The sequence below is a fragment of the Thermobia domestica genome, chromosome 7, assembly GCF_964235325.1.
Source record: "Thermobia domestica chromosome 7, izTheDome1.hap1.1, whole genome shotgun sequence".
NCBI classification, from domain to species: domain Eukaryota; kingdom Metazoa; phylum Arthropoda; class Insecta; order Zygentoma; family Lepismatidae; genus Thermobia; species Thermobia domestica.
In genome coordinates, this window is record NC_137460.1 from 250,054,611 (window position 1) to 250,081,745 (window position 27,135).

General features: G+C 34.5%; 1 protein-coding gene across 3 annotated transcripts in view; it reads right to left on the bottom strand.

The window, feature by feature from the left end:
* Positions 1-27,135, bottom strand: part of LOC145690800 (solute carrier family 71 member 1) — a 274,003-nt gene that overhangs the window by 8,061 nt on the left and 238,807 nt on the right. For all 3 annotated transcript variants that reach the window (XM_081766094.1, XM_081766092.1, XM_081766093.1), the window contains one exon: positions 15,853-15,979. In XM_081766094.1, the coding sequence (XP_081622220.1) occupies positions 15,853-15,979 (127 nt within the window). The remainder of the gene's footprint in view (positions 1-15,852; positions 15,980-27,135) is intronic.

Genomic DNA, 27,135 nt, shown 5'->3' on the forward strand with positions numbered 1-27,135 from the left:
TCAGATTTTAGATTCTTTTTTTAAAAATTTTTCCTAAGTTTCGGTGACTTTTTCGTAATTTTTGGTATTTTCGGAAATTGTCCATTTTTCTTCATTCTTTTAATTTTGGTAGTATGCTTAAGATTTTGCACCAAGGTAAACACATTTCCTCATAGGATTGCAATTTACAAAGAAATATAAGGATCTCAACCACAGATATTAGTCTTTGTTCCTATGTTGTCAAGATAATGGTTATGTACTGCAACCATATGTAATGTAGGTGGAAAAAAAATTGACTTTTCATTTTTATTAAATATTTTCAAAATTAATTTTTTTGTGTGTGTGTGTATTTTAAAAATAATTTCTAATGTTTAAGTTTTTTACTTTTTCGATGGTGTGTATATTAGTATGAAGAGGCAATGTGCCTGGAAGTCCTTTCCCTCCGAATATGTTCCTGATTCTCACTTGCTGATATTTCATATACGCTTTGTTTAATTCTTAACAATCATTACACGATTTACGTGGAGGTTCATCTTTGCAGTGACGTGGACACACCATGCGACACAGTAGGCCGACAGCTGAAAATAAATTCATTTTACACTGAATAATCTAATGTATTTGTCTTATTCAGTAAATTATTTAAACTCAAACTTATACAGAATCGTGTCCAGAAGTAGTAGGACTGACTTTTTTCCGCGCGCGCGGAGCAATGTAGGGGGAACTGCAAGGCCGGATGTTATGGAGGGGAGCCTTGGGAACAGGTGTCAACCGGCGGCAGTCGCCTGCGTGCGTTAGTTGAGTGTGGATCACTGTGTTAGTGACCTCCTGTTGTGACGCCTCGTCGTCAGTTGCGATGGAGCGAAATTTGGAGCAGCGGTACGCCATCAAGTTTTGCGTCAAACTGGAAAAATCAGCGACCGAAACCAAGGACATGCTTACGCAGGCCTACAAGGAGGATACCATGGGCCGCACAATCACCCCGTAAAAAGAAGGCCAGAATGTCGAAATCGAAAGTGAAATCGATGTTGATTGCATTTTTTGACCGTCGTGGCATTGTCCATAATGAGTTTGTACCTCCTGAACAGAGTGTAAATGCATGATTTTGAGTGGAAGTGCTCATACGACTGCGAAATCGGATCACATGCGTGCGACCAGACCTGGTGGAGAAATGGAAGCTCCACCATGTCAACGCGCCGTGCCACGGAGCGTGGATTGTGAGGGATCTCCTGACCAAATTTGGCGTTTTCACGTTGCTTCCCTCCCCTACAGCCCTGATGTCGCACCGCCGGACTTCTTCCTGTTCCCCCGTATCAAAAATGAAATGAAATCTTTGAGTTTTACGTCCCACGGTAACCCACCGTATCAAGAGGCAGCTCAAGGGGCATCGTTTCGACTCGGTGGAAGCGGTCCAAGCGGCGACGACGAGGGCGCTGAACGGCATCCCGGAGAACGACTTCTAGTATCGGGAACGATGTCCTCCATTTTGTACGTATGTTATATTCTTTTAAAGTTACAACATACAATAATACATGTATTTTATGAATTATGGACAGATGAAACCTTATACACTATTGATTATTTTGAGATAGGAATTTATGGACCAGCCAAACCAAAGAATGTACTAAAAACATGACTCTGACCCTTTTGCACTCTACATTGTTGTAGGGTATAATCACAAGGATGGGGCAAGGGGAATATCATGGGCTAACAATCAACAGCATCCTTTAATTCAGAATTATTTTGCATTTTTCAAACGGGAGGAGGACTATGATAGATATATACGCAAAGTTATTGATGAATAATGACGTTGGATTTGCAGCAACCCTCTTACCTGTACAAGATTTGGCAATACTAATTATTTGATCAACAGGTGTTAATTCCAAATGGCAATTGTTAAAGATACATTACATGACTCGTTCGTGTAATGCGCTACTAGCTACATTATCCCTTCCCTCTTCCCCCCAATAACTGCAACCATTCCCAGCATATATATATATATATATATATATATATATATATATATATATATATATATATATATATATGTGTGTGTGTGTGTGTGTGTGTATAAAAGGCTTAGACTAGACTACATGTGTATATAGAGGTATATCGTTACTGTGGTTTCGCCGATCCCAAATTCCCTATTGGAATTCTCAATACGGTATACAACATCTGTCTTCCAATGTATCCTCCGAAACACTTTGAAATACTCCTCCTAAGGTGCATCGCATTTCCCTTATATAAATGTGACGTAGTGAAAACCAGAAGGTGATTTTAACCTCGAGATATTAGTGAACAAAGACTTTATACAAAATACGAACCTAATATCACCCTTAATAGTTTTTCAGACTTCCAAACTATGCTATGCATAATTATGAGGAGTACTATAGAACGCTAGTCCATTAGTTTCTCTAAGAAGAGTCAAAACAAAAATTTTGACCTCAAACAGAACACCTGCTTGTTAAGCATCAAAGAAAGCACGAGCCAAACGCCATTACAATTAGATACATTGTACCAGTGTGTCTGTCTATTTCGTGATACAACAGTGTCTGTCTGTCTGATTAATAGGCCATAAGCACGATTTCTGTTCCCAGGATACAAATAGAACTTAATAATGAGGAAGAATAATTGCTTTGCTAATTATAAGGTAACAATGAAACAATATTTATCACTACGTAACACATTATCAACAATTGCAAGCCACAGCCAACAAATTATATGAAAGTTCTAGTAAATTTTCTCGGACTATAAGCTAGATAAGAAAAAAAAAAAGTACTTCCCAAGGTTTAGAATGCAGACATTACATTCAGGGATTGGTTATTCAAAAATAATAATAATAATAAAAAATTGAAAAGAAAGAGAGAAAGAAAGCAAAAGAAAGAAAAAGAAAACATTATTTGCATTGGAAGTTACTCTAAGGGCGTTGCAACAACTATGGCAGAACGGAAAAGATGGAGGGAACGAAGAAGGCGAAAAGCAAACGATAAAAAAGAATAAAAGTTCACGTGGATTATTCGGAGAAGACTGTAAAAAGTGAATGGATCCTTATCTACTGAAGTAAGAAATCTGACAATTATGGCACATTTTAAAGCTCTTCCTCTTATTCATTCACTGGTAAAAACAATTGTAGTGTAAGTAGTCAAATCGGACTACAGATCTTTATTTTGTACGGAGCAGTAGAACTCTTATATTTGTTGTAGTATAAGATACACTACATTTTTTATATTCAAATATTAACAAAAGAATTCATTTACTACATATTATAGTTGGATCAAAAGATCCATTGTTTCATTTTTTCTTTCCTTTTGTAGGCATTATATCTGGAGAACTATATATAGTGTAGCTAAACCCAAATTTATCACTTAACTCACAAGTAAACCTTACGTTTGGGTGAATCGAGTTGCTGACTGAGACATATATGAGAAAGTAGTACTAAATGTGGTCAGTATTTCAGTGAAGTTATAGGTGCGAAGCTCCAGGGGTTTAGGAGATATAGCTACCAGAACATCACATGGAAGTACAGAATAGTCTTCATACAGTTGGAGGTAAAAGCTCTGTGAGACCTCTTGTAACGACAAAAGATGAATAACAAATATATGGGTACATATTAGGACTAGGGGGAAGTCATATAGTAAGGGTATACCTGACGGCGGCCATCTTGAAATCCGCCATTTTGAATTAAGGTTAAGTTTTTAAAATAGGAATAGGGTCATGTGATACATGATTTAAGGCGCAAATTTAATCAGAAGAACAATGGTGACGTTAATTTTGATTTACGCGCAATTGGTAAAAAGTTACAGGGGAATTAAATATTGTTGCTGCATATGTATTAGTCCTTTACCCCACCTTGTAAATTTTGTGTTAGTGATAATAATTAAATAAAAAGCAGATGGATAAATATTAGGTTCTATGGTAAGAGTTGCCTTGACGGCGGTCATGTTCAAATCCGCCATTTTGAATCAGACAAAAGTTTTAAACAAAACGCATAACAGTGACACCTTATTAATAGCAAATTTTACCATAACTCCAACGGTATAACCATTTTTGCTTTATCATTAACCAGCACAAAATTAAATGGATCGCTCCTTACGACTACTGCTTTGACGGAATTGTTAACGACAAATGTGTCAAGTGTAACTCGATTGCCTTTGTCAGGTGTTCTCACTGTGAGCAGAGCATTTGTGCAAGTCATGCACTCCTTTCTGAACTACATATTGATTGTACTAATTGAGGACTTTTCTGGAAGAAAGACCCAAGTTCGGTTATGACTCAATTCCAATTTGGTCATTTTTCCCTGAACTTGTTTATGCGATAACAAATGCTGGTTAATGATAAAGCAAAAATGGTTATACCGTTGGATTTATGGTAAAATTTGCTATTAATAAGGTGTCACTGTTATGCGTTTTATTTAAAACTTTTGTCTGACTCAAAATGGCGGATTTGAACATGGCCGCCATCAAGGCAACTCTTACCATAGACCTAATATTTATCCATCTGCTTTTTATTTAATTATTATCATTAACACAAAATTTACAAGGTGGGGTAAAGGACTAATACATATGCAGCAACAATATTTAATTTCCCTGTAACTTTTTACCAATTGCGCGTAAATCAAAATTAATGTCACCATTGTTCTTCTGATTAAATTTGCGCCTTAAATCATGTATCACATGATCCTATTCCTATTTTAAAAACTTAACCTTAATTCAAAATGGCGGATTTCAAGATGGCCGCCGTCAGGTATACCCTTACTATATGACTTCCCCCTAGTCCTAATATGTACCCATAGATTTGTTATTCACCTTTTGTCGTTACAAGAGGTCTTACAGAGCTTTTACCTCCAACTGTATGAAGACTATTCTGTACTTCCATGTGATGTTCTGGTAGCTGTATCTCGTAAACCCCTGGAGCTTCGCACCTAAAACTTCACTGAAATACTCACCACATTTAGTACTACTTTCTCATATGTGTCTCAGTCAGCAACTCGATTCACCCAAACGTAAGGTTTACTTGTCAGTATGATGTGCTTTTTCCGTAGAAAATACGAAAACTTGATTTAGGGACCGTTAAAAAATTTTGTAGCCCGATCCAAAAACTAATTATTGGCCAGGATCTCAATCGTTTCAACGAAAAGACTGTATTACATACTGGTAAATTACGGCTGTAGTTTTCTTTTTTTCAAACAGTATTATTATTTTTAAAATTATTTGAATATTTGTTTTTCCAGAATATATCTGTTTGTCTGGAATACAGAAAGTATCTTTAGAAAACTTCCTTTTTAATGTTCTTATTTAATTTGAATATGTACAGACAATCCTACATTTACGTCAATAGATTGTTCTAGGGCTCAGCGTCGAAAATCAAAATTTATAAAAATGGAATTTTTGCCACAACCTAAATACCTAGCCTACGAAAAATGGAAAAGCATAATTATCATTGTCTGTAGTCAGGAATCTCTCAATTGGTTTGACGAAGCTTTCCATCCATCTCTACCTTGGGCCAAACTTTTCGTTTCTTGGTAGCTATTCTTCTCTATATCATGTATTATTTGGTGTCTATTTCTCAATCGTGGCCTTCCTTTAGGTATTTTCTTTTTCTTCTGCAATTCCCTTCATATTTACTAGCGTGATTCCTCCCCAAATATTCTTTAGTATTCCTCCATGCAAGAATGTTTTCCAAATATTCTTTAGTATTTAGGAAATCTTAGGCGAAGATGATGTCAAATAAAAGATTATATGAAATGGTAAAAGAAACAAAAAAACAGGAAAACCTCACTCAGGATGGCTGTCCTCAGAAACCTTTTACACTTTTTCGACCGAGTGCCCCGATCAGAAAACACAAAGAGAAAGCGTTTTGAGTCTCCTTAAAAAGAATGAAATAAAATCTTAGAGTTTCATGTTCCATGATTACGCTAACGGAGACGATGATTAAAGCAAGCGAATGATAAGGGAAGAATTGGTGGAGTGAGAAAGTGGGAGGAGGTGGAAGTACCCTGAGAAAACCCACGAGCAAGATGTTCATCACAAACTTACTTGGCCGGAGATCGAATGAGAGACCCCACGCACCAGAGGTAAACGCTCTATTATTGAACCACCGTCTCCTTCCCCCCCTTTAAGTCTCGTTGACCAACGCGGCGTGGTTCATACCATTATATTCCTGAAGGTCCAATCACGATCCATTCAACAATACCGCTTTATGTCTTCGTCGTCTTCGAGGTGCAGTCTGTCGCACGAGACGGACATGTGGAGGTCAGTGGCTTAGCAGATTCACCAAACTCAAACTGTGTCCGTGATAGTCATCTCAATTCAAGAACGCTTCCCAAATAAAAAATACCGAACGCCCATCCATCTCTCTATGCACTCGATAGGGATCTATGTGAATTTTGACTTCTCTTGAAGTTAAAGTTACCACTAAAGAGCATCCATTTTCAAAACAAAGATATAATAAACAGCTTACCGATACTACATGTTAAGATCTTCAAAACTTCTACAGTAGAGTCCCTAAAACTCGGCACTCGATAACTCCGCCACACCCTGGCAGGGCGAAAAAAACTTGCGCGCAGACCCGTTCAAGGTGATTGCCCACGTCTACGAGGATTCCACCGTACAAGCCCCTAAATATCACATGGTGAGGGACTAAAGGCTGTCGAAACCGCCATTCAGAATTTAAAACAACAAGGTGCGTCGGTAATGGACTTACTTTTACTTCGTTGTTTTCGTAATGAAGCAGCAAAACGCAGAGTGCAGTACGGAAAACAACAGAACATTACACATCTCTTTATAAATAATAATAATAATAATAATAATAATAATAATAATAATAATAATAATAATAATAATAATAAACCAACACTTTTTGCAAAGTCGACTAGATAATTTTCATTATAGACAGCTTTATGCCTTCATAAAGTATGTTTCTGAGGTCTGTCATCAGGTAAATTACTATACAGTGTATTCATTAATTTTCATTTTCATGTATAGTAAAGGCTCGATGCCTTCATAAAGTAGTACTTTCCTTTTCTTTAAGGATAATTGGGCAGTTTATTCTCTGTTGTATTCTCAAGCAACCAATACATACAAGTACAGTACTGTATTTTCTGAGGAAACACCCGTACTTATTCTTTTTTAATCCCATTCCCTATAACTCAGCATTTTCACAAACTTGGCCATCCTTCGGTCCACATTCGGCCGAGTTCCGGGCTTTACTGTACCACCAATGTAAAGATCATTAGGATAAGATGCAAAGCTAGAAGGGAAGGAAATTTGCAACTAAATTATTTTATTTTTGATCGGGAAAGCCGGATACCTTTCTAAAGGGCTATATGCACCGACGAACAGGTTAGTCTTGCCAGAGAATTGGGCAACTCTTGCCACACTTTGCTCCAAGTTTGCATCAGTAACGTCAGCAGATATTGAACTTCTTTCCCAATACTGCGATAATTGCTAAGGAACTGGGCATTACTTTAGTCTACAACTAACGCTGAATATCGTGTGGTCACTATACTCAACAAATATTACTTGTTCAGGAAAGTCTTAATTTTTGATTAATGTTAGGTTCGGGAAACTAAAATTAGTAATCACCACTAAGAATATAAAATCAAAAGATTTAGGCTAAGTAAAAGTAACAAGATGAGAACTAAATGCTATATACTTGAATTTTAAGTCGTTTTGCTATGTCATGCTTTTAGAAAATACGATATATATATATATATATATTGAACAGCTTCTGTAACAACATAAGTGTTTAAGGACTCACTTATTGAAAGCAGTTTGATGAAAGTAAAAAAGGTGTTCTTAACAAAATAATTCAAAACATGCTAAGACTACCTTTAGATTATTGGTTCAATTGGCTTTAGGTGAAGTTCCGTTATGCACCTCTTCGATTTGCGTGCAATATTGTGAATGTCGTTACCCTGGTAGTAATAACAACAATAATGTGATCGACTGGCGATTGCGTTCATTAAGACGACCAGTTTGTACCTAGAGGTCAACATTCTGTCATCACACAAACTCTCGTGTCCCTTTCGGGTATGTGCTAGGACGCATGAAAGTAGCGCAAAAATTTAGGCGAACTTTTGTACTTATCCAGCTTAGCTTTAAAGCATATGAACAAAGTTTTGTAGATGATTCATTACACCAAGCACTACCATTGGCTTGAGAAATCCATTCTGTCACAGCTGTAAGTTTCCGATAGCTTATTAGCTGTGTCCGCCTTTGGTAGCTTTATTAACTTGGACCCATTTTATTACATTACAACATCTCTGTAGGAATTTAAGATTTAGATTTCTGGGCTTTCGGCATCTATAGCCATTTAGCCCATCACTTACGAGGGATGACGTTCCTCGGCGAGCACACTATCCGGGGAAAGAAAGGAAGTCGCCTGGGACCTCAAGTTAGATACCACCTCGGCATTTGCCTGGTGTGAATGAATTAAAAACCTCATTCAAGCTTTTTACACTTTTTTTCGACCGAGTGACCCCACCGGGAATCAAACCCGGGACCGCTCACACCGAAGGCGAGAGCGTTAGCGACTACGCTACGCGGAGCCACTGACATCTTTGTACTATTTGATTTAATGAATCCCCACCTTCAATGTGTTTCACTTTCCTCAAAGCACTCCGTATTTCAATATTTTTGTGTCATTTTCCTTTTTAATTTCTACAGCTCACCGAATTTTTTTTTTCAATATTCTAACACATTCCAATACTTTTGCACACTCTTTAACAATTATTTCAACTAGTCAATACCAATGTATTGATCAGAAATTTGAAGACAAATTCATTCCGTATGTTTTAATAGTTTCGTTTAGCTGCGAAGTGCAATAAAAGTGAAGAATCAATGAACATCTACTTACCTCAAATAACTTGTTCACCCTCTTCCCTGGAGGAAGTACAGCCTTAGTTAGCATAGAATTAGAAAGTTTATACAATAGTTCATAACGTAAAAAATTAAAATCTTGCGCCTATAGAATAAAGGTACTAATGAAAGCCAGATTTTGTTCATATTCAATTTATGACTATATGGTTCAAAATGTACGAAAGCATGGGATCAACTTTCGGAAGAGAAGCAACACAATAAGAGAACAGAAAACGTCTCAAGCATCAGGGTTAAAAACGCTTCGATCAGGATCTAGGGACAAGAGAAATGTTTCGGTAAGAATTTTGGAATGAATGTAATGACCTGAAACATTCATCTATCATGATTATAGTCGTAAGCATTTTGTCTTCACTGCTAGCGAATTCAAAAGATTCGTCGCAATAGATCTCCGGATACATTTTCTTGGCGCTAGAATTGTTTCCCAAAACAAACTGCTTTATCAGTCACTATACAATTACTTTTCTATCTTTTTGTCAGTTTGTCTGCCAATTTTTGTCTTCAATATTCTATCTTTTCTTCATTCCCACAGTGTTTTCTCGTTCCATCTACGCAGTATTCTCCATTCTTTAACATATTCACATTTCAAATACTTCGTTTTCCATCGCCTTTTCGTACAGTGATTTCACGAAAAAACAATCCGGAAAGCTGACTACCTACAGTTTTGACGAATGAAAAACCGAGAAAGAAGATGGAACAAATTGTGTTGGAAATAGGAGTTTTTGTTCTTTCTTTAAGTTTCATTCTTTCGATTAATTATTGCGTATCATGAAATGGGATGAAATCATAAATAAACCATTTTGGGATACAAGAAAGCGATGATGAAAGGGCTTGAAAAAAAGTTTCCTTTTTTTAAAAGTTTCAGAAAGGTCGGGCTTTTTTAAACTTTATTGAAGAAATAACAGTACATTTGCACCTTTTTTTTTCCATTACAGTACGAAAAAGCATTTAAATATTACATTCTGAAGAAAAAGAATATGGGAAGTTCAATAATCAAGGATAATCGATCACTCCATAGAAAAGACAAAGGGCAAATCGATAGACACAATGGGTTTCTAGTTCGAACGAATTGTTCATAGAGTTATTAGGCTGAGTGGAATGAATTTTTAATAAAGTTTTTTAAGGGTAATGTTTCATATCGAATGAATTGTTTTCAGAGTTTTTTATGGGTAATGTTTTACTTCGAATGAATTGTTTTCGTAGAGTTTTTTTAAGGCTAATGTTTTACTTTGAGTGAATTGTTTTAATAGAGTTTTATAAGGGCTGATGTTTTACTTCGAATGAATTGTTTTCGTAGTTTTTAAAGGCTAATGCTTTATTTCGAATGAATTATTTTCGTACAGTTTTTAAGGATAATACTTTACTTCGAATGAATTGTTTTAATAGAGTTTTTTAAGGCTAATGTTTTACTTCGAATGAATTGTTTTTGTAGTGTTTTTTAAGGCTAATGTTTTACTTCGAATGAATTGTTTTAATAGAGTTTTTTAAGGCTAATGTTTTACTTCGAATGAATTGTTTTCGTAGTTTTATAAGGCTAATGTTTTACTTCGAATGAATTGTTTTCGTAGTTTTTTAAGACTAATGTTTCACTTTGAATGAATTTTTTTCATAGAGGTTTTAAGGCTAATGTTTTACTTCGAATGAATTGTTTTTGTAGTTTTTTTAAGGGTAATGTTTTACTTCGAATGAATTGTTTTCATAGAGGTTTTAAGGGTAATGTTTTACTTCGAATGAATTGTTTTCGTAGAGTTTTTTTTAAGGATAATGTTTTACTTCGAATGAATTGTTTCAATAGAGTTTTTTAAGGCTAACGTTTTACTTCGAATGAATTATTTTCATAGAGGTTTTAAGGGTAATGTTTTACTTCCAATGAATTGTTTTCGTAGAGTTTTTTTAAGGCTAATGTTTTACTTCGAATGAATTGTTTTAATAGTTTTTTAAGGATAATGTTTTACTTCGAATGAATTGTTTCAATAGAGTTTTTTAAGGCTAATGTTTTACTTCGAATGAATTGTTTTCGTAGTTTTTTAAGACTAATGTTTCACTTTGAATGAATTTTTTTCATAGAGGTTTTAAGGCTAATGTTTTACTTCGAATGAATTGTTTTCGTAGTTTTATAAGGCTAATGTTTTACTTCGAATGAATGGTTTTAATAGAGTTTTTTAACGCTAATGTTTTACTTCGAATGAATTGTTTTAATAAGTTTTTTAATGCTAATGTTTTACTTCGAATGAATTGTTTTCGTAGTTTTTTAAGACCAATGTTTTACTTCGAATGAATTGTTTTCGTAGTTTTATAAGGCTAATGTTTTACTTCGAATGAATTGTTTTAATAGAGTTTTTTAAGACTAATGTTTTACTTCGAATGAATTGTTTTAATAGAGTTTTTTAATGCTAATGTTTTACTTCGAATGAATTGTTTTCGTAGTGTTTTTTAAGGCTAATGTTTTACTTCGAATGAATTGTTTTAATAGAGTTTTTTAAGGCTAATGTTTTACTTTGAATGAATTGTTTTCGTAGTTTTATAAGGCTAATGTTTTACTTCGAATGAATTGTTTTCGTAGTTTTATAAGGCTAATGTTTTACTTCGAATGAATTGTTTTCGTAGTTTTATAAGGCTAATGTTTTACTTCGAATGAATTGTTTTCGTAGTTTTTTAAGACTAATGTTTCACTTCGAATGAATTTTTTTATAGAGGTTTTAAGGCTAATGTTTTACTTCGAATGAATTGTTTTTGTAGTTTTTTTAAGGGTAATGTTTTACTTCGAATGAATTGTTTTCAGATAGTTTTTTAGAGGTAACGTTTTACTTCGAATGAATTGTTTTAATAGAGTTTTATAAGGCTAATGTTTTACTTCGAATGAATTGTTTTCATAGATGTTTTAAGGGTAATGTTTTACTTCGAATGAATTGTTTTCGTAGTTTTTTTAAAGGATAATGTTTTACTTCGAATGAATTGTTTCAATAGAGTTTTTTAAGGCGAATGTTTTACTTCGAATGAATTGTTTTCGTAGTTTTTTAAGACTAATATTTCACTTTGAATGATTTTTTTTTTCATAGAGGTTTTAAGGCTAATGATTTACTTCGAATGAATTGTTTTAATAGAGTTTTTAAGGCTAATGTTTTACTTCGAATGAATTGTTTTTGTAGTGTTTTTTAAGGCTAATGTTTTACTTCGAATGAATTGTTTTAATAGAGTTTTTTAAGGCTAATGTTTTACTTCGAATGAATTGTTTTTGTAGTGTTTTTTAAGGCTAATGTTTTACTTCGAATGAATTGTTTTAATAGTTTTTTAAGGCTAATGTTTTACTTTGAATGAATTGTTTTCGTAGTTTTATAAGGCTAATGTTTTACTTCGAATGAATTGTTTTCGTAGTTTTATAAGGCTAATGTTTTACTTCGAATGAATTGTTTTCGTAGTTTTTTAAGACTAATGTTTCACTTTGAATGAATTTTTTTCATAGAGGTTTTAAGGCTAATGTTTTACTTCGAATGAATTGTTTTTGTAGTTTTTTTAAGGGTAATGTTTTACTTCGAATGAATTGTTTTCATAGAGGTTTTAAGGGTAATGTTTTACTTCGAATGAATTGTTTTCGTAGAGTTTTTTTTAAGGATAATGTTTTACTTCGAATGAATTGTTTCAATAGAGTTTTTTAAGGCTAACGTTTTACTTCGAATGAATTATTTTCATAGAGGTTTTAAGGGTAATGTTTTACTTCCAATGAATTGTTTTCGTAGAGTTTTTTTAAGGCTAATGTTTTACTTCGAATGAATTGTTTTAATAGTTTTTTAAGGATAATGTTTTACTTCGAATGAATTGTTTCAATAGAGTTTTTTAAGGCTAATGTTTTACTTCGAATGAATTGTTTTCGTAGTTTTTTAAGACTAATGTTTCACTTGGAATGAATTTTTTTCATAGAGGTTTTAAGGCTAATGTTTTACTTCGAATGAATTGTTTTCGTAGTTTTATAAGGCTAATGTTTTACTTCGAATGAATGGTTTTAATAGAGTTTTTTAACGCTAATGTTTTACTTCGAATGAATTGTTTTAATAAGAGTTTTTTAATGCTAATGTTTTACTTCGAATGAATTGTTTTCGTAGTTTTTTAAGACCAATGTTTTACTTCGAATGAATTGTTTTCGTAGTTTTATAAGGCTAATGTTTTACTTCGAATGAATTGTTTTAATAGAGTTTTTTAAGACTAATGTTTTACTTCGAATGAATTGTTTTAATAGAGTTTTTTAATGCTAATGTTTTACTTCGAATGAATTGTTTTCGTAGTGTTTTTTAAGGCTAATGTTTTACTTCGAATGAATTGTTTTAATAGAGTTTTTTAAGGCTAATGTTTTACTTTGAATGAATTGTTTTCGTAGTTTTATAAGGCTAATGTTTTACTTCGAATGAATTGTTTTCGTAGTTTTATAAGGCTAATGTTTTACTTCGAATGAATTGTTTTCGTAGTTTTATAAGGCTAATGTTTTACTTCGAATGAATTGTTTTCGTAGTTTTTTAAGACTAATGTTTCACTTCGAATGAATTTTTTTATAGAGGTTTTAAGGCTAATGTTTTACTTCGAATGAATTGTTTTTGTAGTTTTTTTAAGGGTAATGTTTTACTTCGAATGAATTGTTTTCAGATAGTTTTTTAGAGGTAACGTTTTACTTCGAATGAATTGTTTTAATAAAGGCTAATGTTTTACTTCGAATGAATTGTTTTCATAGATGTTTTAAGGGTAATGTTTTACTTCGAATGAATTGTTTTCGTAGTTTTTTTAAAGGATAATGTTTTACTTCGAATGAATTGTTTCAATAGAGTTTTTTAAGGCGAATGTTTTACTTCGAATGAATTGTTTTCGTAGTTTTTTAAGACTAATATTTCACTTTGAATGATTTTTTTTTTCATAGAGGTTTTAAGGCTAATGATTTACTTCGAATGAATTGTTTTAATAGAGTTTTTAAGGCTAATGTTTTACTTCGAATGAATTGTTTCAATAGAGTTTTTTAAGGCTAATGTTTTACTTAGAATGAATTATTTTCATAGAGGTTTTAAGGCTAATGTTTTACTTCCAATGAATTGTTTTCGTAGAGTTTTTTTAAGGATAATGTTTTACTTCGAATGAATTGTTTTCGTAGTTTTTTAAGACTAATGTTTCACTTTGAATGAATTTTTTTCATAGAGGTTTTAAGGCTAATGTTTTACTTCGAATGAATTGTTTTCGTACAGTTTTTAAGGATAATATTTTACTTCGAATGAATTGTTTTTGTAGTTTTTTTAAGGTTAATGTTTTACTTCGAATGAATTGTTTTCAAATAGTTTTTTAAGGGTAACGTTTTACTTCGAATGAATTGTTTAATAGAGTTTTATAAGGCTAATGTTTTACTTCGAATGAATAGTTTTCGTAGTTTTTTTTAAGGCTAATGTTTTACTTTGAATGAATTGTTTTCATAGAGGTTTTAAGAGTAATGTTTTACTTCGAATACATTGTTTTCGTAGTTTTTAAGGGTAATATTTTACTTCGAATGAATTGTTTTCGTAGAGGTTTTAAGGGTAATATTTTACTTCGAATGAATTGTTTGTAGAGTTTTGAGGGTAATGTTTTAGCACACTATTTTATATATATGTGTGTGTGTGTGTGTGTGGAATAGGCGAATTTAGTCTTTGGGAAAACGATTTTATCTGTGCTTCAACTTCGGGGAAACTCATTCAAGGAGCAACTTTCACTCATGTGTTTTTAGAACTAACGTCTGCCAGTTTTCCGAGTTAAAAGTAAGTTTCCCGTTAATATTATACTTTTGGGCAAAGAACGAATACAAGCAGTTAGATATGAAATACAGCAGCAACAGAAGGAAATTTAGCGGAAAATACTGGAAATGTTGAACTTATGAATTCAGGAATTAATGAATATAATAGAATATGAAAAGTCTAAGTTTTCAATTTTCCAGGGAAATCTATTGATAACTAAGTAAGACACGAGATCCCCCTGTAATTCTATAAAGGGATGACGGATGCCTCTTGTTACATATTTTGATTATATAATTATTTTAATTGTTCGCAGATATCTTTCATGATCCTATCTTCTAAGCGAAGCGTTGTTTAACTCACGTATATTAGAAATTATAGTAATAAAATAAGTAATTATTGCAGAAATTTTATTCTGTTGGCTTTAATATGCCGATCTCAGGTGTTTCAGGAGGAAGAGCGAGTGTGTTATTAGACGCTAGGCTGGATGATATAGAGTAAAAATTCTGTGTGAACGGTCCATTTGGGTGATAAAGCCACATCAGCTGCAGACGAAGAACAAGTAAAGAAATCATGCTTAATGCTAAAGTGAGGCGTCATTCAACCAAATACGCTTAACACCAGATAGGCTTCTGGGTTCGTAGCTGCGACTCATATTTCTATATGTGAGCAGCCAAACACTTTATCTTCCTTATTTTTGTACCATACATTTCGCACTCCAGCCAACCCCATATGCAACACTCAGAAGGAAATATGGGTCAAAAGTTTGAGTGACTTGTGTACCAATTAAACTGAACTAGTATGGATGATTCAACGCTGGCGAATCTATCTTGTCAAAGTAAAAAAATTCGTCAGTGTTCAAGCAATACATGTTGCAGAGGCTAAGTTATGGAGGCCTGATTTAGCGATTATCTACAATTACAAGACAAATGAGTTGATAGCCTGTCATACCGCACTACAAGTAAGTATACGAGTATGAAGGCTCATGGAGGCACATTCAAACATGCCATCTAACATGCAATTTACAATTAAACTTGACCAGAAAAATGATTTGTTATTTGCGATACCTCTTCTTTCGTCAATAATTGTAATTTAATTTGGCTTATCTCCCAAGGTGAACACAGGCTGTCAAATAATTAATTCAGCACCACTTAGTTTTCTGTAGTACGTGCTCTTTCTTCTGAAACAGTGTCTCTAAGAGTATGATAGTAACGTACCAAATAATAATATGACATGAACAAACTATGACAACTGCTGCTTACCTGATTGTCTTCTTGATGTTGTTCTCAAGTTGTTTCCTATCGACGTCCCATCGGGGATAAATACTGCCACTAGAAGTGCACAAATCACCAACAAAGCTCCGAACACAAAGGGAGGTCCAGGAACCAACTACAACGGGAAAAACTACTATGTTGAAACCAATCAATGGAACAGAAAAACAACAGGATAATAAGAGTTAGCTTATTTTCTTTGTCTTTCCCATCTAGATTAACACTACTTTTTAAACACGATAAAAGTTCACTGCATTTTGCAAATAGAGATGCAAAATTCGTAAACAGTCTTACTTACCTTGTTATTCTCTGTAATTGTAACTTCTGCAGTCGTCAAATAGAATTCGCCTGAAAAATGTATACAGTCTTTGTTATCCTGTATCGGAATACTGTCATTGACAATTGCTCTGAAAATTAAGTATGTTGTAGTATGGTTTCTAAAAAAATTATATTGCAATACGGTTTTTCGTTTAATACATGTCGGTTAGTGAGATAAGAAAACTGCAGGAGCACGCTTGACGTTTGAGCAGCGTCTGTACGTTTTGAAGTGTTTTATCAGGTTTGGGAATGCCATCAAAGTGCAACTTCAGTGAAGAGGGGAGTTTAGTATAGCGAACCACCAACCCACCTAACAATCAAACCATTGTTGACAAGTCTGAGGCACATGGAACGACGAGTGGTCGATGCAGCTACAGCAGTCAATGTATCAATGGAGACCGACGCACATGAATCTGTAATCTTCTGGCGAAGGTTATCGAGCTTCCCAAGCAACGGCCAACATTTTAACTGAAAACAATGCCGACATCTGTTGGGCGAAAAACCATACTACAACATACTTAAATTTCAGAACAATTGTCAATGCCAGTATCCTTATACATGACAAAGAGCGTATACATTTTTCTGGGGGTCTTCTATCTTCATGTTTGGTTGTTAATAATTTCTAAACCAGCAGATAAACCATACATTTTTTTTTTTTTTTTTTTTTTGGGCATAGAATGTAACCTAATTGATGTATTTGTTTCGAAATTATTGAGATCAGAACATAAGGAGAGCAAGTATATAGTTTTCTTGTGGCTGTACCGTTCCAATGTTCGGATCACAATATATAATCTACCCATTAAGGATTTCTTGGCAGGCGGAGGTGGGGAGGGACTAGTATAAGTCTGATTAGGAATATTTATTAAAAGTACGGACGGAGAACAAAGTCACGAGTAATCGATTCTTGTATACGGAGAACCCTAGGTCCATGGGTTCTAACACCTAAGCCTAAATTTATTCCTTCACTCCAACCCAATAATTTTTAGTTTTCAAATACCCTCTATGAACCATCGGGGAACAAAATGACTACTTCTACTCCTGTTCTATTGGCTCAGTGTAGCTACATTACGTAGTAAGTTAGAACCTGGCTTCGAGTGAAATAATCAGATAAGACAATATGTGCGATTTTTTTCCATGATACAAGAGAAGGGGAAAAAAGCAACAGGAAATTTTAATCTTCGTTACGGCCTTACATTTCACGTGTTGAAGAGTTAACAGTCAATAAGTGCTAATTTGAAGCTTGATAGTAAGCTTCTGTTGGAAAAAGAGGAAGAAAAAACACAAAGTTATTCCTCATAAACTACATGAGAAATGGAAAGTTGTAGAACAAGTCTGACGAAGTTAGCATGCGTGGTTATGACACTAGAGTCAGATGTGTAATTCCTCAACACGACGGACATATTCAACAGTGCTATACGACGGACAGCCTAAAACGACGTTCCAGAAACAATAAGTACTTGTGTCCAAGTTGAAATCGACTCTCTGTCAGTTGTCTGTAATACGCTCTTTACGTAGGGAACGAAAAAAAAAAAAAAAAAAAAGTGGTTGTACTTCGGTTTAAATATATCCCAGTGGGCTTTATTCAGGAATGAAAGACTATATTTATACTATTATATATATATATATATATATATATATATATATATAACAATGGAATTATACAATATTAATTTAATGTTATGAAGATACTTCTGCTAGTTAATGATGAAGATAATGCTACGTTATTGAAACTGTTACGACTTATTTTAATTAATAAATAAATTTATGCTCTGGACAGAAGTATTAATATCTTTATTTAAATAATTAATACTTCTGACCAGAGCATAAATTTATTAATTAAAGTAAGTCGTAATAATTTCAATAAATTAATATTGTTGTATAATTTTATTATTTTATCTTATAAATTTTTTGATATGTAACAAATAAATAATCTACCCATTAAGGATTTCTTGGCAGGCGGAGGTGGGGAGGGACTAGTATAAGTCTGATTAGGAATATTTATTAAAAGTACGGACGGAGAACAAAGTCACGATTGTTATCAGGTGATTTTTTAAAAAATATTATTAAATATAATCTTTATCTACCTATTTTAACATTTATAGATTTATATTCTGGAAACATTCCAATAACTAATTCAAAATCAATGTTATATTAAATTCTAGTTGGTATCATAAGAAAACATAAATTCAGCATAAGAAATTGTAACAGAAAAATCTCTTCTAGTTCTTTACCGGTGGGTAGCGTACCCATAATAGCAGCTACGTTCCCTTGTTGTATGGCCATGTTAATGCGTTGAATTAGAAAAGATTTAGCTTGAATGTCTCTTGATTTAAAGGATATACGTTCGTCGATTTCGTTAATAAATTTAGTGCCTTCCTGGTCCCAAGATCCACTAGATTCAATTGCTATTGCAACAAACCAATACCTATCCAGGAGATTGATATTTTTTTTCTTCTTTTGCTCTTCGTGCTGCGATAAATTCTGCTTTTGTTGATGAAAATTAAAGATTGAAGGGGGCATAAGTGTCTGAGGAAGTGAAATCCCAAATTAACGCCTTTCCTTGCTTCCATGGCACTAACGTCATATTGTTGTAACTTACTGTTTAATTTTAAATTTTTATTATAACTGCTTTTTTAATGATTATTATTATTTTCACATTTCTCTGTACCCAGTAAATTATAACAATACCTGATCGTTACATATTAAAAATTTAAAATTTACAAAATGAAACAACTGAAATTATACAACAATATTAATGTTATGAAGATACTTCTGCTAATTAACGTCTGATGAAGATAACGTTAAGTTATTGAAACTGTTACGACTTATTTTAATAAGTAAGTATATACTCTATTTTAATAAGTAAATAAGTATATACTCTGTTCAGAAAAGTATTAATTATTTAAGTAATAATTCCAGAGTGAAGATGGATGAAGTTTATATATATACAGACTGAGTCAAAAGTCCTTGGACACCTGCATAACTTTGAAAATCGACGGGAAAAGCAAAAAGTGATGATGGGAACAGAGGTTTGATGAGGGGCCGCAACTTTTGGAGTGTATGTCATTCATGGCCGCCATCTTGAAATCCGCCATTTTGGATTCGTCATTTTTTTTAAAATAGGAAGGGGGTGTATGACACATCAAATAACACTAGCTTGAGCTCAGGAATTTAGTGGTGTAATTTGTTTATTCCTATCTTGTACAGTTTAGAAGTTATTAATATTCAAAGGTGGGAAATTACCTTGATATTGACCCAGTTCTCTCTTTATTCCAAGTGATCTAAACTGGGTCTGACACGTGAACGGAAGATCGAAATCATCCTTATATCAGGGGAACGCAGCTACCGAACAATAGCAGCTGACTACAACAGACGGCACCCAGACAGAGAACCGGTATCGCACAGCACGGTGGTTCACGTGATCACCAAAATCCGCGACGGGCTCTGTTCAAGATAGGGCACGTAGTGGGCGACCGAAGACTACCACCAATGAGGAAACTGCAACGGCGGTTGTTGCGTCGTTTGTGAAAAGTCCTAAACGAAGTACCCATCGTGTGTCCCTAGCATGTACAATAAGCTAGTCCTCCGTTGTCCGGATATTGCACGCCAATCAGTGGCATCCTTACAAGCTGCACATGCAACATAAACTGAACGAGGATGACTCTGATCGCCGGTTGGAGTTCTGCATGTGGGCTACTGAACAACACGAACTGGATCCTGCGTTTGCCAAGGGCATACTGTTCAGCGACGAGGCGTATTTCACTTTGAACGGGGAGGTTAATCGACATAATTGTCGATACTGGTGTGACGCAAATCCGAACTGGGTTGACCCGAGTCGAGAACATAGTCCAGCGAAGGTGATAGTGTGGTGTGGCATATGGGACACCCGCATCATTGGGCCATTTTTCATTTATAATATCTTAACTGCACCACAGTATCTGATGCTGCTGCAGGACCTTGTGTTCCCTGCCACACTGAACGCTGACGGCATTTTCCCACCTTATTTTCAGCACGATTGAGCCCCTCCACACTATGGACTTGGTGTCCGTGAATGGTTTGATGAACAAGTGCCAAGGAAGTGGATTGGTCGCCGTGGTCCCGCGGAGTGGCCGCCCAGATCCCCTGACTTAACGCCTCTTGATTTTTATCTATGGGGACATCTTAAGCAGATAGTGTATGCTGAGACAATCCGTGATTTGAGACACCTGGAGGAACGCATCCAACAAGCCTGTGACCAAATGTCAGAGACATTCTCCCCCGTGTGCAGTCAGAGTGGTTGCGGCGACTACAGTTGTGCATTGCACGGGATGGACAACACGTAGAACATGTGTTGTAGCATTCAGTATCAAGGTCATTTCCCACCTTTGAACATTAATAACTTCTAAACTGTACAAGATAGAAAAAACAAACAAACAAACAAATTACACCACTAAATTCCTGAGCTCAACCTAGTGTTATTTGATGAGCCATACACCCCCTTCCCATTTAAAAAAACTGACTTGAATCCAAAATGGCGGATTTCAAGATGGCGGCCATGAATGACATACACTCCAAAAGTTGCGGCCCCTCATCAAACCTCTGTTCCCATCATCACTTTTTACTTTTCCCGTCGATTTTCAAACTTATGCAGGTGTCCAAGGACTTTTGACTCACCCTATATACTATATATATATATCGGTTGTTCTAAAATAACACCTACGGACAATATAGCGCTATTCTACAGGTCAAAATAGTGAAAATACTATACAACGGATACCCTCCGGGGCCTCCTTCAGCCACTATACGGAATCAAAAATTTCACTATGTGGCAACGTCGTAGATTAACTTGGAACCATTAGCACTGTTCTACGGATCTATCAAGTAGTTACATCGACTGTTACATTATTAGGTGGTGCTAGTGTCAACGTCGATTGACTTTAATCACCATCTGGAAGGAATCAATGTAACTATTTGATGGATTGATAGTTCTTCTCTGTGGTTCTCTATTTGCGATGTTGCCACATACAGCTATTCGCGTCTCCAGAAGACAGCCCGAAAGGTATACAATTATTTATTTATTTTTTAGTTTTATTCTGACTTGTAAAACAGTGCTCTGTAGTCTGTGGGCGACATGGGCGGTTCAGTGAGCATTTTTCACTTTTCGAATACCAATGAATGCATATGTATGATTAGATATAGGTCTTAGGACTTTCTAACAACCAACTATTCGTTGCATAATTTCTTGATCACAAATAAACAACTATATATATACAGGCGAGGATCCAAGGGGAGGGATATAGGGGCTATAGCCTCTACCCCGCTTGAAGCTCAGGTTTACACTGGATAAAATGGGCTTCAATCCTACTTTCTTTACACTGAATAAAGCGGCAAACTATGGTTTAGTCCATCCCTTGATCATATCCTAGATCCTCCCCAGCTGTATACTATATCGAGGGTGGACGATTCACACTGATATGCCCTTGTAACTTTTAAACAACAACATGAAACACAATGAAATTTTTTGTAACATGAAAACAGCAACAAAACATTGTTTGACATACTCCGCAATACCGTTCGGTTAACAGTGTTACCAACCGAACATAAAGCTGTAAACTTCACTGCATTAAGTTATTTCCTTTAATGTGCCTTTTCAGCTCCAAAGCTATATGAGATGTGAACCTAAATTACCAGATATCGAAACCGTGTCACCCGCCAAAGATAGTCTAGCCAAGGGAAGCTCGTTGTAATGCTTATGCGGTTGCTTTTCTCTGCCTTTAAATGATGAATCACTGATTGCAATGGTGAAAGACTAGTGAGTAGGGAATGAAAATTAGGTTGTGATAAAAAGAGAAGTAGAAGAGCACAGTACTTCTATGTGTACTAATCCCCATGCTCCCGGTTAGTAAAAACACAAGAAATATACATTTCAATGTTAAAACAAATCATTTGTGCTACTGTTACTGCAGGAATAGTGCTTTTGATACTGATAGTAATACTAAAAATGAATAATGTCTATTCTTAAATCACAATACCAAAGAAAAACGTAATATTAATTAATATTTACATTAAATATTTATCACATTAATTTATTCATGTAATTTGCATTTATTCTAAATAATAGCTGTATATATTTTCAGCATCTTTTAAATTCCATATCTGACTAACTAACTCTATGGCCTATGGAACCCGGGGATTCAATGCCGATTTCTCAAAAGCTCTCCACTGACTTCTATCCTTAGCTAACTGCATCCAGTTTCTACTTTGTCTTCCTATCTCTGCGAGATCCATCTTAATATTGTCCTTCCATTTGCGCCTACGTCTTCCTAATGGTCGTTTTCCAATTGGTCTTCCAGTCAAGACTTTGAAAGCGTTTCTACTTTCTTCCATTCTAGCTACATGACCCGCCCACCTAAACCTCCTAGACTTGACGACCATAACAATGTTGGGTAAACCATATAACTTATATAGTTCCTCGTTATGAAGTTTCCGCCATTCCCCATTCCCGTTCCTCTTGGGTCCGAATATTTGTCTCAGGATCTTGTTCTCAAATACTTTCAGTCTATGTTCTTCCCTCAAAGTAAGTGACCATGTTTCGCAACCATACAGAACAACAGGCATGATTATCGTTTTGTATATTTTAAGCTTCAAATTCCTCGACAGAATTCGCGACGACAAGAGATTTTGAACCGAATAATAACACGAACTCCCTGCTTTTAGTCGACATTTAATTTCTTCGTGAATATAATTTTCGTATGTTAATATTGATCCTAGATATTTGAAACTATCCACTTTATCAAAACTATTATTTAATATTTTAACGCATCGATAATTTGCTGTATTACGATCCCGACGCACTTCCATGTATTTAGTTTTCTCTGCATTTACTTCTAAACCCATGTCCCTGCAAGCGTTTAATAAGATCTCTGCATTTCTTTCTGTTGTTCTCCTATCATCCCCTATTAAACTTACATCATCAGCATATACCATAACCTCGTGAATACCGTTCAACTGTAGGCCCTGGTTGCTATGTTTGATTTTCCTTATAGCGTATTCCAGAACAAAGTTAAATAATAATGGCGACAACGCATCTCCTTGTTTCAGGCCATTTTCGACGTGAAAGCTCGTGGACAAAAATTTTCCTACCCGGACTTTACTTTGGGATTCATTTAAAAATATCTTAATTAATCTAATTAGCTTTCTCGGTATTCCAAGTTCTGTAAGAACGTCGTATAATGTTTCTCTCCTAACCGAGTCGTACGCCTTTCTAAAGTTGATGTACCGGGGTATTGTATTCCCACTTTTTTTTTTTTCGAGTATTTGGCGAATGGTAAATATTTGGTCGATAGTTGATCGATTTCGTCTAAATGCGCACTGATAATCTCCAATAATTTCATCTGCGTATGGGGTCAATCTTGCTAATAGAATATTTGAAACGATTGTATAGGATGTTGACAGAAGAGAGGTGCCTCGATAATTATTACAGTCAGTTTTGTCGCCTTTCTTGTGAATTGGAACAATGATTGATTCTTTCCACTCTTGTGGCAATTCTTCCTTGTTCCAGATAAGGAGAATGAGTTTATGTATCTTGTTCCACAATTTTTCGCCTCCAGCTAAAATTAACTTAGCCGGAATTTCATCTACACCCGGAGATTTGTGTTTCTTTAATTTCTTTGTAGTGGTTTCTACTTCTATTAGGGTGGGCTCTGGAATATACGGTTCTGCGGTGCGTATTTTCATGTATCTATTTTGAACATCTTTTAAATCCCATATTCTTTAATTTTCTCTCGCTTTTATCGCTTGTTATCATGTCCTTGCTAATTTGTATATAGATTGTAGGTTCATTTCGGTGATAAACATCTCGTGTAGCATTTCTAAATAGTTTTGACCAAGTAATGCAAAAACTACATTTAGAATTTCCGGAAAAAATGGAGGAAAGAAAACAAAGCAGCATTTAAATATAAAGACATCGGAAAACAATGAGCAATTTTTGTCTCCTCGTTTCTTCTAACAATACACACTTGCTATTAGAAGCTGACGGTCACGTGCTAAATCAGCGGTTTTCAACTGGTGTGTCGCGTAGACCAGTGCTTCTCAAAGTGGAGTCCGCAGGACTTAGCCAGAGGGTCCGCGACGCCTAAAAATTGAACTGTCTTATAGTAAAATGGAACTCTCAGCTGTTATACAAGAAGTATTTTTACGATTAAGAAACTGCAGCTGTGGACAGTACGAGTACAAAACAATAACTATTCATCATTTCCAGTGCTCAAGGATTTTACTGATTCTTCAGGTGAAAAACTCTCTGTTAAAATACACAAAATACCTGTATGACACTTGAAAGCATTAGCTGCAAGTTTTCGAGAATATTTTCCTGTCCCACAACCTGGTAATGGTTGGATTGAAAATCCTTTCACTAATGTAGAAATCCATGACATACAACGTATGAATCTGTCTAATACAGAACAAGAACAGCTATATGAACTATGGAACTGTCCTGCGATACTTCATGGTAAAACGTTTTCAAAGAAAAGAAACTTTGTAGATTTTGGTTGTGTGCGCGCTGTGAATATGAAGAGTTGTGTAAAAAGGCATCGCAACATTTGATGCCTTTCCCTACCACTTACTTATATGAGTATACCTTTTCTGCTCGTTGTAGTGTTAAAACCTTAAAGCAAAATAATCTTAATGTGGAATAGTACCTAAGATTGATGATAACAAAACTTATTCCAGATTTCAATGCAATTATGGAAAAACACAAAGAATTTCATTCCTGACGTTAGTGACCCTATGTTTGAGAACATTGTTCATCAAGTTGACTTCGTTTAAAAAATTCAGCCTTGAAAGTTACTGTATTTTCAATTGAAATTTCGTTCATTAGGAAACAATCATGTATCTTTAGAATAAATTACTTATTGCATAATTTTTCTCGGTCTTTTTCTTGTCAGTAGTAATTCTAATATATAATTTATCATGTGACATTTCAGTTAGCATTACAAGGGGGTCCGCGTTATCGGAAAGTTTGAGAACTACTACCATAGGATGTGTCGCGAAATTCTAGAATTTAAAAATCATGAAATACTCAATAATTAGTTAAAAACAATTTTGAGCCTGACGGTACCAGTCAACGTCTTCAATGGCAGTAATGATGCTCAGTACTACATACAATCATTACTTTATAAAAATTTATTGTAGGTTTAAACTTACTTATAATTTATATTATTATTATTATTACCAATAAAAAGTCAAATGTGTCGCGATGTGGCGGTCATTGGGTAAAATGTGTCCTCAGTCAAAAAAAGGTTGGGAACGACTGTACTAGATATACGAATCCGTTACAAGCGTTTGCAATTAAAGAGGATATTCGTGTTTTGAGTTCTACTTTGAAGTAAATGCTATGAAAATAAAGAAGCAAGTTCGTGTGTACATTTTACAAATATTTTGGTTGAGAGAAAGTAAGACTTAGCTATATAATAAACATGTAGAATAATGTTTTAATTTATTTGGATATTTCCACTATCTGACTGAATTACTTAGACTTCCCGATGTTTCCTCAAAGACATTCCTTTTCATCAATGAACCTAGTCTTCGTAGCTTTCATTTTTTCTTTTCTTTTTTCTCCATATATATATATATATATATATATATATATATATATATATATATATATATATATATATATATATATAAAATGTCCGCACATCGGCACAGATGTGAGGGCAAAAGAACAGTTACACAAAAACAGAAATTTTATAGTCAAGATTTCTTAAAGGAAAGAGTAGACATGCTGAGAAAGTTAATTCTCATACCTAATCCCCTTAAATTGCACGTTTCTACAACATTCTATTCAGAATAAAGACAGCTTCGAAACGATACCAAATATTTGTATCGTAATTTGGATGTTTCAGGCGGGGCTCTGGGGTCAATTACTTACGCAAACTGTATCCCGAAAACGACTATATGTCCTCGACTGTATACTTTCCACCTTCTACTGATGTACGCTTAGAATGTGTGGAGATATTTTTTCTTTCGAAATTTTTAAAACATTAAAAAAACATCTGCATTTATCATGTCATCTTAGGGTTACATTTCTTACATAATTCTCTTCACAATGAAGCAATCTATCGAATGTCTATAAATCACTCACGGGTAGAAAAGTCAGTAAAATTCTGAGAATTATGTTTTAGCGATTTGGGCATTCCCAGCGTAAGTCCAGGGTCAGGTACTTGTACAAAGGGTACCTCGACAAATTCTGCATGACCTTCACTCGGTAGGTCATCTATTTTTGTCGTGAATTTTGACTACTTATCTTTTACATATTTGTATTTTTCCTCATTCACAGTTAATAAAATAACAGTAAACCATAGTTTTCTTCTTAAGGTACTTAGCAGCGCTATCCTTTACTTTTATGGATTGCGGATAACGCAGGAACAATACACAATAATAAAAACAGAGCTGGAGAATTGATCTCGTATTTATTAAGAACCTGACATACAAAAAATAATACAAAATTTACCATTTTTCTTTTCTTTGTTTATTCGTAAGTGAAAGTAGATAATGAAATGCAACATACCATGATCATAGATAATGTTATTCTACAACAGAAAATATGAACCTGAAGAATATTCAGTGTTGCCATCCATAGAAATTACAGTGTTTCCAGAATAACATTTCCCCCAAAATCTAAGTTAAGGCAGTGACTAGAGGAAGGAGCTTAACTGCATTTGATTATGTATCATTTTGTTTTGGTATCCTGTGAACTACTTTTTAAATAATATTATTACTTAATTTCAATAACTGTATGTTAAAACTATTTTGTTTGTTACAAGCTAAATAAAACTATTATTTACAAAGTAGTTCACAGGATACCAAAACAAAATGATACATAATCAAATGCAGTTGAGTTCCTTCCTCTAGTCGCTGCCTTAACTTAGATCTTGGGGAAAATGTTATTCTGGCAACACTGAAAATTCTTTAGGTTCA